The sequence below is a fragment of the Lepisma saccharinum genome, chromosome 26 (genome assembly GCF_977018435.1).
Source record: "Lepisma saccharinum chromosome 26, izLepSacc3.1, whole genome shotgun sequence".
In the NCBI taxonomy this organism is placed as follows: domain Eukaryota; kingdom Metazoa; phylum Arthropoda; class Insecta; order Zygentoma; family Lepismatidae; genus Lepisma; species Lepisma saccharinum.
The window spans coordinates 23,601,271-23,615,465 of record NC_139254.1 but is presented as its reverse complement, the minus strand read 5'-3'; the positions used below and the strand labels follow the sequence as shown (position 1 = coordinate 23,615,465).

General features: G+C 36.2%; 1 protein-coding gene across 1 annotated transcript in view; it reads left to right on the top strand.

Moving 5' to 3' along the window:
• Nucleotides 1-13,983, top strand: part of LOC145979740 (putative phosphatidate phosphatase) — a 33,590-nt gene extending 19,607 nt beyond the window's left edge. Inside the window, exons 6-7 of the mRNA XM_083112725.1 lie at nt 2,516-2,651; nt 6,852-13,983. Of these exons, the coding sequence (XP_082968851.1) occupies nt 2,516-2,647 (132 nt within the window). The 3' untranslated portion in view covers nt 2,648-2,651; nt 6,852-13,983. The remainder of the gene's footprint in view (nt 1-2,515; nt 2,652-6,851) is intronic.
• The last annotated feature ends 212 nt before the right edge of the window (nt 13,984-14,195 follow it).

The window sequence follows — 14,195 nt, the reverse complement described above, 5'->3', positions numbered from 1 at the left end:
CAACATACATACTTTTGTTACACTTGTAAGCAGATTCACAGTGTAGAAAAAAGTGAAAATTTTTTGTACTGCATTCACATACATAGATTGTATATAATAAATTATTTTAAGAGTACTCTTGGCATTTTTCCAATATTTTTTTCAAAAACAAAACATATGCAGTATTTTTCATTGCTCTTTGCTACTCAGAATAGATATAGGCTAATGACACTCTCATCATTCTTATATAATTACATCAAGTTTTACTCCATTACATAGATTATTGTGATTTCTTTGTGTTTTTTTTTTATATAACTAATGATGATATTTCTTGAAACATTCAGCATGTGTCCCGTATCACATTTCTCACATTTATAGTAAGATTTCTTCCCACACAGTTGACATCTTTGGGTTTCACCTTTGACGATCCAGTGATTCAGTCCATCAAAGCGAACACTTTGTTGAGGTGTTGTAGATCTCCTGCCTTGTCCAGAGGACAACCATACTGTTTCAGTAAAGTAATGGCCAGTTCTCGGCGAAACTGGAACAAACTTTCATTTGATCCAGATACTTTCTTCTTTAGATACCAGCAGTTAACCACACCTACATCAAAACAATTCACGAAAATTGGCCACCACCATTTTCTTTGATGGAGTATTGTTCTGTAAGCTGCAACTTGCTGATCCATTTGATCAAGACCTCGTATGCCATTATTGTAGAGTTTGAAAGGGCTGAGGCGAGATATTTGAATGCTCTTATTTTCAGTACATGACCACCTTGACACTGTGCTTTCCTCTACCTTTCCAAAGTTAGCAGCTATATTAGCAACATTATTGTCCAGCCCAGCCATCTGACAATAACCACCCTTCCACTGGACATGCATTCATAGCTTCCTCTGGTCTCTTTCTTGAAATCAGGAGGTTTTGTCAATGGACCTGCATACCTGTCACGTATTGTTCCCATGGCTTGGTATCCTTCCTCTTGAAGATGTGCCAATAGGTGGTACGAAGTAAAGTAATTATCGAAGTATAATATATATCCATTATAACCTGGTACTGAAGCTTGTTCCACCAACCCTAAGACAACATCACTTCCCAGTCCAGATTCCAGAGATGCATCTTCAGATTTCCTCATGTAAACATCAATTGCACACATCTAACCATCTGACGAACACAAAGCCCAATTCTTGTATCCGAATCTTATTGGCTTTCCTCGTATAAACTGCTTAGCATAATGACGACCATAATATGGTATCATACTTTCGTCAATAAAAATATTCTTATCTAGAGTATTGTTTCTCAGAAACCATTCCTGCAGCATGGTAAGGAATGGGCGTAGCTTGTAGAGACGATCATTTGAATCTAGCATCCAATTATCAGCCAAATGAAAATGCTTGATTATATCGTCAAATCTGTTTCTCCTCAGATTTTGACAGAGGTTTTGGGACATCTTCTTCCAGGAGCCAGTACAAACGACGGTGGGGTAATTTAGAATACCCTGACAAAAGTAAAGCTCCAAAAAATACCCACATTTCATCGTTTGTTACAGACAGCTGCTCATTTTTTTGTGAGGAGTACAAATTAGTTTGTGAAATAATCAGGTCCATCATTTCACTGTCAAAAAAAACTGGAAGTATTCAACAGAAGATTTTGTATTACTTTCAGAAAAATTTGGTGTTGACAACTCTTGGCACTTATTTCCGGTATTGGTCTCTTTTGAATTCATCCATTTTGGGGTGAGGAAAATTTTCCTTTTTTTGATATGTTATGTGTAGTATCATTTCTTACACTATCAGTATCACATTCCTCAGATTGCACACTGTCACAATATTCCGTACGAATCGGTCGCACTTCACATTTTCCAATAAGTGTTTGACGACCAAAGTGGTTGGGATTTCCCTTACACTCGTCATCCAAATCATCGGAATCTTCATCTGTCACTCCACCAGAGGCTCCATGAAAATATATAACCGTCATCACTCTGTTCTTCTTCCTCCAGATTTTGCAGGATTTCTGCTACTGAGTTACAAAGTAAAGAAAAATATTGACAGAATTAGGTACATCTATTATGTACATACGCACATGCGCAAAACATCTAGTTACTACTAAAAGTTTATTAAGTAAGCCTCTTTAAATTATTGTTCTTTTCCTGTCATAATTTAAATCAGAATTGAATTTATGGCTATGTGCTGCCCTCACTTTTATTCATCTGCAAAAAGAGAAAATAAAGGTTTTTTACTGGTTCAATGCCCAGCGTCCCTTTAAAGGGACACCTAAATTGTTGTTGTTGTTGTTGTTGTATTGACACTGTTAAAAACTTTTTCACTTTCATAATTTTAGTTAACAGATGATCCATTTTAATATAACATGCTTAAAGCATGATTATGCCTGACACCAACATTATAAACAATAGATTTATATAAACACTTAATTGTGTTCACATTAACACTTGAGTTATTGCATGAACTACAATAATAGAAGCATACAATGTGTCCATATACAGCACTGCATATTAACGCAAATATTCTTTGATGCAGGCTGCCTATGTTTCTGACTTGTTCCCGAAGGCAAAATATCACTCGGAGATGCTACCTCTTACGGAAAATTCACAAGAAGTTCCGATGGAGTCCAAGGGAGACCGGCATGGACAGTTTCGGGAACCTGTCTGACTTCGTAAGTATTATTTTATTATGTGCATAAAAGTGTGCACTATTTTGATAAGGTATCATATATTTAATGAAAGAAATAAATGATATTACTGTTTATAGAGATGCTCCCAAATTGATAAGGGCACAATTAAGGTAAATATCTTTGGCTTGAGCCCCTTCCCTACTCCAAAAATGTCCTTCAATAAAATAAAATATTATGGATGTAATTGAAATTCAAATTTTGGAATACCATTCATATATTATGACCAAGGTACTGAAGTCGATGAAAAGTCATTATTTTTGTGAACTTGAATTTGAAAAATGAAACATTGTTTTTATTAAGTTTGTATTCTCTGGCCTTTTTAAAAAATGTTATAGGTTATTTGATAGTAGTTTTGCACCCGCATTTTTATGACTTATGATATTTCTTAACTGCATGCTGTTTTTTGATAGTTATTTTATGCATTTAAATCAAATTTCTGTAATGAAAAATCGATCTTTTACTTCAGCTCAAAGGCAAAAACAGAGAGAGAGCCAACAGCAGCAGGACATTTTACATTTACAGCTTTAATACAAGTCCTCACAGATGACTTTTGACAGTGCCATCTAAATCATGCAAAGTGTAATAGTATAATATGCTTTTCTTTAGACCATATGATGTGAACATTGGTGAAAATAGTCATTACCTCACAAATAATGATTTGGTTTTTAAGTGTATGCACAGAAAGGCTAATCGAGAGTGGACCTACAGTTTAAAGTGGATCCAAACCACTATGCCACCAGGAGTCCCCCCTTCCCAAAGAAATGTAACATGTGCATATTTCTTCTCTGGGTTAGTCATTACTTCTTACTGTGACCAGACATCAGAACAAAACCAACAGCATTCATTCCAAGTGACAAATTGCTTTGTGTTGTAACACTGTAGGAGATGGCCTGTGATTTTCAACTTTACTTACACGGTGATATTGGTGTAGGAAAACAGGGAAATAGCAGGACTCTTTCTACTGAATCGAAGAACAGTAACATGTTTTCGGAGACGCAATAAATGGCACCTTTCAAAGGAACAATCTCTTCTCAACCACCAGAACCTTGGGTGAGGGTGTTGTTATGGTTAATCGTGGATAGTGGCCCGATGCTGAAAGTGTGTTTTGTGTTAAAGAAATTTGGGACACTTAGACATGTCACCTCCACTGAAGGTGTTCCATGACCAGAAGCTGCATGCTTTTGTAGAGTACTATCACTATAACTGTATCATCATTAGTTTCCGAGATGAATAATTTTTGAAAACCTAACATTGTTTTGCTGTATCAGGTGTTTCATAAATAATTGAGGGGTTACAAATATTTTTTGCAAGTAAAGTATTAAACTTAGGAGGGGCAATCAGGTTGCTCTGACCCTAACATAGAAAGAGCGGCAATAGGGTTCCAATTTTTTTTCTTATTTTCAACATACTCCCCTGCAACTCCAATGCACTTTTCCCATCGGTGCTCCAACGCCTGAATACCTTGCAAAAAAAAATCTTCCGCCTGGTCCTCCAACCATGAGTCCACAGACCTTATCACCTCAGAATCATCAGAATTTTTTGCCCACGAATGTCATTCTTCAAATGTTTGAACAAATAGATATCACTGGGGTCAAATCTGGAAAATAGGGTGAGTGGGGCAACAATTGGAACGATGCATCTGCGATAGCGGCCCTCGCAATGCGTGAGGTGTGGACAAGTGCATTGTCCTGGTAAAGGAGCACACCACGGGTCAACATCCCACACCTCTTCTTCTTGATGGAGTCACGTAATTTTTTGATTAGGTCACTGTAGTATGTGCCAGTGATGGTGTGGCCTCTTTGTAGATAGTCCACAAGAAGGACACCCTTGCAGTCCCAGAAAATTTAGGCCATCACCTTCTTGGCTGACGTTTGCACCTTGACCTTCTTCGTTGGTGGAGAATGTGGGTGTTTCCACTCCATGCTTTGTGATTTTGTTTCTGGGTCGAAGTGATGGACCCATGTTTCTTCCATAGTTACAAATCGGGCAAGGAAATCGTCTATATCAGCACGAAACTTGTCAAGAAGTTCTTGACTCATGAGCACTTGGGTGCGCTTCTGATCTGGGGTGAGGTTTCGAGAGACCCATCTTGGGGCATTTTTTTTCATTTGCAATTCCTGGGTAATTATGTTTTGAACAGTACCATATGACAGGCCACGCATCTCAGCAACAAGACAGATAGTGACTCGACGATCCTTCAGCACGATATCGTGGACTTCGTTAATGTTTTCGGTCGTCATGACAGTTTTTGGTGCCCACCTGCATGTTCATTCTCACACGACTCTCTCCCACAATTAAACTCGCAACACCGTCTCTTCACCATACTGTATGAAGGTGCAGTGTCCCCTAGTGTATCCACCAAGTCCTCATGAATTTTGGATACCGTCCACTTTTTCTTCACAAAATATTTGATCACCGATCTCACCTCAGTTTTCTCCATTCTGGCACATTGACACAACTTCACTCAGTTAAACCCCTGTAAAAAGAAAACTGTACGCCACTCAGACTTGCAATTCAGAATGAAAGCATACAAGGGATCACTAAACAATAACAAAATAAAAAATCAATCATAACGTCATTCCTTCTATGTTAGGGTCGGAGCAACCTGATCGCCCCTCGTATGTTAATGAAACCAGTCCTGAGTGAACGAGGAATTCAAACAGTTTCTTTTAACACCTACAAGTGTTAACATGTTGCAACCCAGCTGTCTTCTGTACGCACTGATGCACTTCTGCACAACATTCGCATAGTCAGCAGATTTATAATTTCCAAGGAAATTGGCTACGACTGACTTGAATGCCACCCATACATCTCTTTCAGTGCCATCCAATAAGTCTTGGAAGTGGCTGTCAGCAATGATCTGCCTTATTTGTGGACCTATGAACACACCTTCTTTCACTTTCGCATAACTCAACTCCGGAAACTTGTTGCACAGGTACCGAAAAGCATCTGATTCGTTGTCTAGTGCCTTCACAAAATTCTTCATGAGCCCCAGCTTCAAATGAAGTGGTGGCATGATAACTTTTTCACGCTCAACCAACGGCACACGAAGGACGTTTTTACTTATGTCTGCATTCTATCTCTGATCGGCCAATTCTTCTTTATGTAGTGGTGCTTCCTATCTCTGCTATCCCACTCGCAGATGAAGCAGCAGTACTTCTTTGCCTTCCTTATCCAACCGCGCAAGTTGCATGCACATGTCGAACATATAAACTGTGGTGCCCATGACTTACTACTATCTACGTTTGAATCAAAATATAGTTCATATGCTTTCTTCAGAAACGGTGTCAAAGTCTACCGATGGGATTTGTCTGTTAGATAGCCGCACATGTAGCAAAACAGATCTCGTGAATTTATGCAACCTCTGAACTCCACTGTCACTCAAAATAAAAAAAGAAACAAATGAAAGTATAGTAATGCAATCTCGAAAATATTTCGACGTATTACATTAAGTATAACTGTTTCCACAAACTACGAAAAAAAGTTTTGGTGTTGCATGGAAAATAACGAAAAGCGACAATTTTTTTTTTTGAAGAACGGTATTCCATGAAAAATAAGATGTTGTCGATATCTTCAAAACCTGACGTGATAGAGCAAAACTGTTTTCAGATTTGAAATCAGGATGAAAAAGTGCATTAGAAAATGTAAACATCATGTCAGATATCAACAGCTTGTTCATCAGTGTAATAAGCTTGCAGGACTTTATGATAATAGCAAACACACTCAATTATAAAAATAGCATTTGAAAGCCACAAAGCACAAATGGTACAAATTCAATTCTTAAGAATGAAGCAAAATAAGAAACTAAAGATAATGCTTGATCTCATGTACTGAAGTAAACAATAGTTTCCTTTTAATGGCTTGCTAGTGCATCACAATTTGTTTCACTATAGAGAAAAATGGTTCATATCTGTATGAATGACGTAAGTTGAACCAAAAAGTACAAGACTTCAGGATGGGTAGTGTGTATCAAAAAACTTGACCAACTCCTATCGGCTGAGTGAATGTTAAAGAGCCTTTGAACAACTCGTCTAAACCTTTGATCTGTTGTCCTGTTTCACTCATCAGTGGCATTTCATGGTAATTGTACACAGGAAATACTTATGTTAAAAAGATACATTTTTCATGTTCACTCTGTATTTTACATATTCTCTACAGTCACCATTTTTTTTCTCTTTACAGAAGATGGAAGAGAACGCTTCTAACTCCTATTCTCTTATTATCCCAACTTGCTAATGATAGAGCCATAAGCATTTTAAAGATTGCAATCTGAATGTTTTATTGGTGGTTTTAAACTTTCCTATTCTGGGATAAAGAACCTTGTCAATTTGCCTATGCTTGTGATGCTGTACCTCCCGCATTGTGAGTTACTCTGTACATAAACTATACATTATATTTTTCTCGTTTTAAGGAATTGCGTATATGTATATAGTGTACATGTGTAGTCAGTTAACAAAACATTGCTATAAACAGATATTTTAGATTTGTAAAGATGTAAGGGCGGCCTAATATGAAGTACCTAATAGAGCTATAATGTATAAGTTTATAATCAACTAGTCAGTATTATTGTGTAACAACATTAATAAAATACTCAAACTGTAATTATAGGAGATAGGCCTCACAAATATTTTTACGCTGTTTTATACTACAAATAATTTTAGTTAGAAATGTAAACTGGATACTGATACCTTACTCACTTAATAGAAACATTTGATATACTATATTTATCTAAGATTAATCATGAGTTATTAGATTATTTTAATGTGGTGATATTGACATCATGATTATGTTACTTTATCTGTTATTTCAGTTTATATAAACCTAAAGATTTTATCAATTTGAGTCCTGTGAAATATATTAGATCAGCTATCTATAAAGATACAGGGTTATTCATAATTAGTTACCTAAAATCAAAATTAAATAACTCCATTTGTATAATATACTTACATGATTTATTTACTGCATTAAAATGTACAAAACTTCTAGTTTCGTATAAATGTTTGATATTCAAAAAAGAGCAAGTCTTACTGTTGAAGAATTAGTCACATCTCTTTTAAAACCTCAGTTGTCGGAATGGCTAAATAAGTATCTTCATACACTGGTGAAAGAAGTAGTTGAAAAAGAGCTAAAAGACATAATAAGTGATATGTCTTCTCTTGATGTAGACTTTCTCGGACTTCACACATGTCTCCCTCACAGCTTCCACAACATGATCTGTCACCCTAGGGCACCCCTGACTTTGTTCTCTGTGTGCAACACTGCCTGTGTTGATAAAACGATCGTACCAGGATTTGACAGTCTTTGCTTGAGGTGAATTTTTTTCTGAAACTCGGTTGAACTTAACTACAGACTGTGTTTCGTGGAACCACAGATAACACTAAGCATGCTCCACACTGCTGCGAGACTTCATGTAAACTGGTTTATCGGACACATAGTCGCCTGTAACAGAGCGACTGACCTTCGGCCACCTAGATATAAAACTTCATGGTGTGGTGGATATTTAGAATCAATATTGAATAATACTTTCGGAGTTAGTCAGCTTTAGATTTAGGTAACTAAATTTTAATAACCCTGTATATAGTTCAGCTGCATTAGTTGCAACCATCAGTGTAAGTGCACATTTGTGAACTGGATGAGTCCGGTGGCAAAATAGGGATGAAAGCTACTAGTGGAATGCTCATGGATCTATGAAAATTGTCATCGTTCCTCTTCTCCACCAACTCTAAAAAACGAGCAACAATACCAAGCTGAAAATTGCAGCTTAGTTTCACACGTTTCAACCTACTTCCCTTAGCATTTGAATTTGTTCTCTTAAGGTACATGCATCTTTCGCAGTCAAACAGTATTTCCACTGAGTTCACACTGGCCCAAATTGATTGATTGATTTAGTTTATTTTACTTGGCGTTTTGTGCCTCTTGGCTAATTTGCGAAGATGGGGATGAGTGATGAAATGACGAAATTGATGAATGGACATTCACAAACAACCAAGCCCGAGTGGGATTCGAACCCGGGACCCATGGCATCACAGCGTGATGTGCTAACCACTCGGCCACAGGGTCCGGCGGCCCAAATTGAGTGGCCAGTACTAGCTGATATTTTTCCAACAGCTGGGTATCTCAAGGTCTGTGGAAGATGTGCAGTTTTCATTAAATTAGCACCGCAATTTGATTTTGTGATTAAATGACAGCTATTTTTAATATTCAGATTACCTTGTTTGAACTACGGATGGATGAATTTGAGAGATCTGGTATTTGGATATGGGATCCAGAATCTAAGCTTGGCTGGAGATCATTTTTAATTTGGATGATTTGGATTCGAATGCCAATTTCTAATGTGACATTAAACAAGATTTGCAGGTGAAGTTTTCTTATGAAAGGGCACTTGAAAGAAACTCCTATGTCAGATTTGAACTTTAACCCAGAACCATTTGTGGCAAGATCATCAGCCAGTTCACGATCCTCATCCACTAATGCAGCAAAATAAACAAAAATGAATGAATTAATGTTTCATATTTTTTGGGTGTATTGGCACGTAAAGTCATTGTGCACCCTTCAAAGTGTAAGAGGAAAATCCTCTTATCTAAAACCCTTGCCTTAATGTTAAAAAAGGAGTGTAAGGAGCTCTTGAGAAAGGTTAAATTTTTATGCTTTTGTTGCAGTGTTATATTTCTATCATTAACACTTATAAATATTTGGAACAACCTAAAATTATTACGGTATTTATTTGTATCAGTATTAGTTGAAATTTCAGTTAACGTAAATTGAGAGTGGTATCACAGTCCTACTCTTAAATAATCAAATATATTGTTATATTTTAAATTAAGATGTCTTGATGATTTTAGAACTTTTGTAATACACATTGAAGCTAAAGTCTCTACACAAATCGTGATGCACAAGTTTCAGCCCCTCTAGACCAGATGCATTACAATATACAAGTATGCTTGATATGTGACCTCTGCAAGTTACTGCAAAGTGGCACGTGGTTCTTCCACTCATAGAGAACACATGGCAACGCAGTGCTTGGTATCTGGTTGCAAGCCTGTGAATGTTTTCTTCAGGTGATCGATATTGTGAATCTTCTGATACACCAGAGCTTCCAGGTGCTCCCACAGCTAAAACTCCAGGGGGGTGAGGTCTGGTAACCATGGTGGCTGGGAAACTGCTGGTGCACCTACACACCATACTGAGGTAGCACACCTCATCCTGCAGGAAGAACATAGGGAAGTCACCATTCTCATTCAAGATTGACATGAAGAAAGGGCCCGATAATCCTGTCACCACAGAAAAAGAAGATGGAAAGAAAAAAGGATCACAATTTGCATGGAGACTTTTGCCTCACTCTGTATATTGTTTACAAGGAAGAATTGCTTGTGGGCCTTTCCTGGATGTAATTGTTCCTGAGCAACTTTTCATACTATATTCTAGAGGTAACTATATGTAAGTTGTACAACGATGCAAAGCTCACTGCTACAATACTGCCACCCTTTGATACATTCCATCAGATTTTTAATCAGAGGTGCAATGTAGCTCTTCCAGTACTGCAAATATAAAGTATCTATGTAATTCCATTTTTGCGTACATAGTGGACTGCTATTGCTGGTAGAGAATTTGGTGTGTAGTTTTTTCTTAATAAAAATGCATCTCTTTCCATGTGCAAATATGCTTTCACTCTCGATCAAATTTGCTACATAATGAAATAAAGTTTACCACATAGTGGAAGAGTGTACTGTATCTAAGGCATGGTAACTACTTGACTTAAGTCTGAAGATATTTGACTCGCATGTATGGGTGGAGCAAGTATGTTATAAATATACTGCAATATTCTTGTTAGGTACATCGGTGGCTGCTGGCTTTGAATTAGGTGAAGGGCTTATTTTAGTGTATGTAACTATTGATCTATTTTTCTCTATTGCCCCATTTTCTTCCTACTAGCCCTTCATCTAATTGAGTCACCAGCCACCGCTAGTTGGTTAACAGTTAATGCACAATATGAAAATTTGTGTATATACACACTGTTAGAATGATTTCTACCTTTTCATCAAAAAAGTTAAGTATAACCAGTGCATTTTTTCCTGGTGGTAGGCCCTACCATCACCTTTTTGATACTTGAAAATTAAAAAGTAGATCATTGTGTGCAAAATGCACACTAATTTATGATGCAATATTTTTAATATCTCGTATGATTAACTTTACATTAATTTTCTCTGTCACCATGCCCATGCAGAACCTATTTTTCTCCAGAAAATAAATAGCACTGAGTATAACAATCCAAAGATCAGCATGGATTGGTCAATTTTAACATTATATTCCTGCTATAAGAATGAACATATTTTAAGAAGCAAAGTTGCCCTTAAATGTCATGAAATTTTGACTTCTCTAAGCCTGTCGGTCAGCCGCAGTACTAGTGGTGAAGTGCATTGAGTTGCAGGTTTCAGTCTGTGCAGGGCATGGATGTTCCTTGTGTACATCCTTTCATCCTTATCATCGTGATAGTCAGAAGTACGCATAAAGCAATCTAAAATAAGAGAAAATCAAATCCATCGCAAGTTCTAAATTCTAGGTTGTTTTTTTTATTGATAAAGTTGGTATTTAAGTCCACTTTATGCACAGTAAGGCTAATCGGGACTCGACCTACAGTTTGAAGTGGGATCCGAACCACTATGAGCCTCCACCGGGTATCGAACCCAGGACCCCCCTTGACTACAAGGCGACAACGCTACTACTGCACCATCGGGGCGGGAGGGTCTCGCTTATCGCACAACACTTTAGCAACCTTGTGTTCTGACGTCACGGGAGAAAGCTTTTTAATTTTAGGCTAGATGCCTACGTTTGTTATGTAGGTATCCCTCCTGCTATCAAATTGTCTACTCCCAGTTAACCCCCAAACCTCAGCAGCAAATATCCCTCACGTAATAATTTCCACTTCAAGGGCTGAATAAATTAGAAGAACGATTTTTCAACAGACTAACCAAAAATATAGCAGAGCACTCTTTTCCTCCATGTAGTAAACTTTATTCCATTGTGAAATGATGTTGCTCAAGTTTTAACCCAGTGTGTTTGAGGCAGAATTTAATTCTCATAGTAGTGGTATTAAACAATAATACTCAATTTTAATATCATACAATAACTTGGCCTTTTTGTAACCATATTCTTTTCCATTATTACGATCATTTGAACTCTTGTATTAGTAAAATAATCCAAAGTGTAATTAATGTGGTAACCTTACCCCTTCTGGTAAGATACCCAATTTACTTTCTGTACTCGAACATTTCTCTCTTAAATTGAATGAATCAGAAGGTAACTTATGACATAATTTTAGTATGCCAGATCAAAGTCAAGTTGACCTCAAGAATACATATATGTAATGTGCACTACTTTCTTCCATAAAGCTCATTGTGTCTTGTAATGTGATCAGTGATCGAATTGGGCCAGTATGAGCCGGTATGGCATACTGGTAGTAAATTAAGAAGGCAAAAAGCATGAATTTTTAAAATTGGCACTTATTAATTGGAGATGGTCACACAAGTAGTATGCAATGGCCAACAATGTTCTCGCTCATTTCTCTCTCTGTGGTGATAGAGAATGAGAATCCATATATTATTTAAGAAATCACAAAAAAAATGACTGTATCAAAGGACTGGTCTGAGCATACTGGCAGCAATTTATTTACAATTCGGTCACTGAATGTGATCCAAAAGTATTGTGGAGTGTCTTCATTCTGTTGGTATTTGTTTTCCATAAAACAAAGACATGTTCAAAGTTCACCATTTTCCTTTCCATTCTTGGGAATGTATAAGAGAATTCTTAAAATCTTTTAATTTTGTGTAATGTCAGATTCACTGTAGTATCATATATTGTAAATAACATTATATATAATCTTGATATGCATATATATTCACTTCAAATTTCAACTTGTTGTGTATGCAAGATGGACAATTCCAAATTAGTACATTTTATCACCTGACGTGATTCCTTCTGTGAGAATTCAAGCAAGGAGTTTGTGAAACAACATTTTGTTTCTATTTCTGTGCTGCGTATATCAAGATTATATATTAATTATGTTAATTTAGACAACAATTGAGTTTATGTAAAATTGAAGAATTTTTTTAAAAAATATAAGTGTTATAATGCACTATTGGCCAAATAGTAACATCATATTCAGTTATGACTAGATAATTTATGAATGCAATGATCAGCATTAAAGGAAACCACATTTACATCCTATTATTGAGTTTTGAAGTGCACCAAATATGTCTGACACAAAGCTTTGAAATATTAATAAGTAAATTTTCCATTTTTATTCTTTCTTGTGCTATGGGATGTGCATTTTCTGGGGGAAAGCGTAACAACTTTTCTCCCGAGATTTCGACCAGTGTATGTGATCGGTGGCAGCCCATCATTGTGAGGAAATTGGGGAGCTACAAAGGATCGCGTAACAGTCACGGAAACCTACAACAATGACTGAGGGTTTGTCGTGTGATTGCACAACACCCTGCAATTGGGTCTATGATTGCCCACCTCTGCTGAGGTATGTAGGAGTGAAGCCGACAGTTGGTAGGTTATGAATATCTTTTGAAGTTCTTTCAAAAGATACAATAATTAAATGCAACATTTGAATGAACAAAATTTGCTAATTATAAAGATTTAGTGTTACTATAAAATGCCAGTTGCATAAAACCATTATATAAGTAACATACTGAGTATGTAGCACAATGTTGATATTATTTGCATCAAAATAGAATTCAGAAATATTACCCTCCTTTCTAATTACATTGGATTTATTCCATTAAATTTGAAATCTTGAGCTGTGATAGTTTATAACAAGTCTTATATCACGCATTGCACTCTCTTACACTAAACACTATATATCATATTGCAAGCCCTTGTGTTTGTAAGATATTAAACGTGAATATTTGTTCCCTTTGAAAATTAGTGTGCATTTCAATTATTTTGTCTTATCTGTATCACATTTGCAGTGCTACGTTAAGTTTCTTTTTGTGTTCATACATCAGAGTATATGCATTTCTTATCACATCAGACTGTTTTTCAATGGTTTAGTTTAATTATTGTTATATTTGCATGCATTCACACATGAACAAATGATTAGCAGCTCAATACTCGAAATAAAGTAATGTCTGTACATTATTGCTTAATAAGAAGCGAATACTCAAATTAACCTTTCTCTTTGTCATTAACTAAAGGGTCTATATATGTATATTTTACTCAAGAAACCCCAATAATGCATATATTTATTATCAATGTATAAATTGCTATCAACTATTTTGTACGTAATGGTATGTACTTAATGTAAGTGACAAATAAATATTATTTTGATTATTCAGCGTGTTAGTTAATGAAGTTGATTTTTATTTGTAATACAATTATTATTATTTTTTTGCATTATGTGACAGAACTCAGTTGCACAAGTTGAAGCATGGTGCAGAAGGCAAAATTATGAAATCAAGACCATACACTGTATGTTTCATATGTATAAAGAGTAAACTTTGACAAAATTGATTACAAATT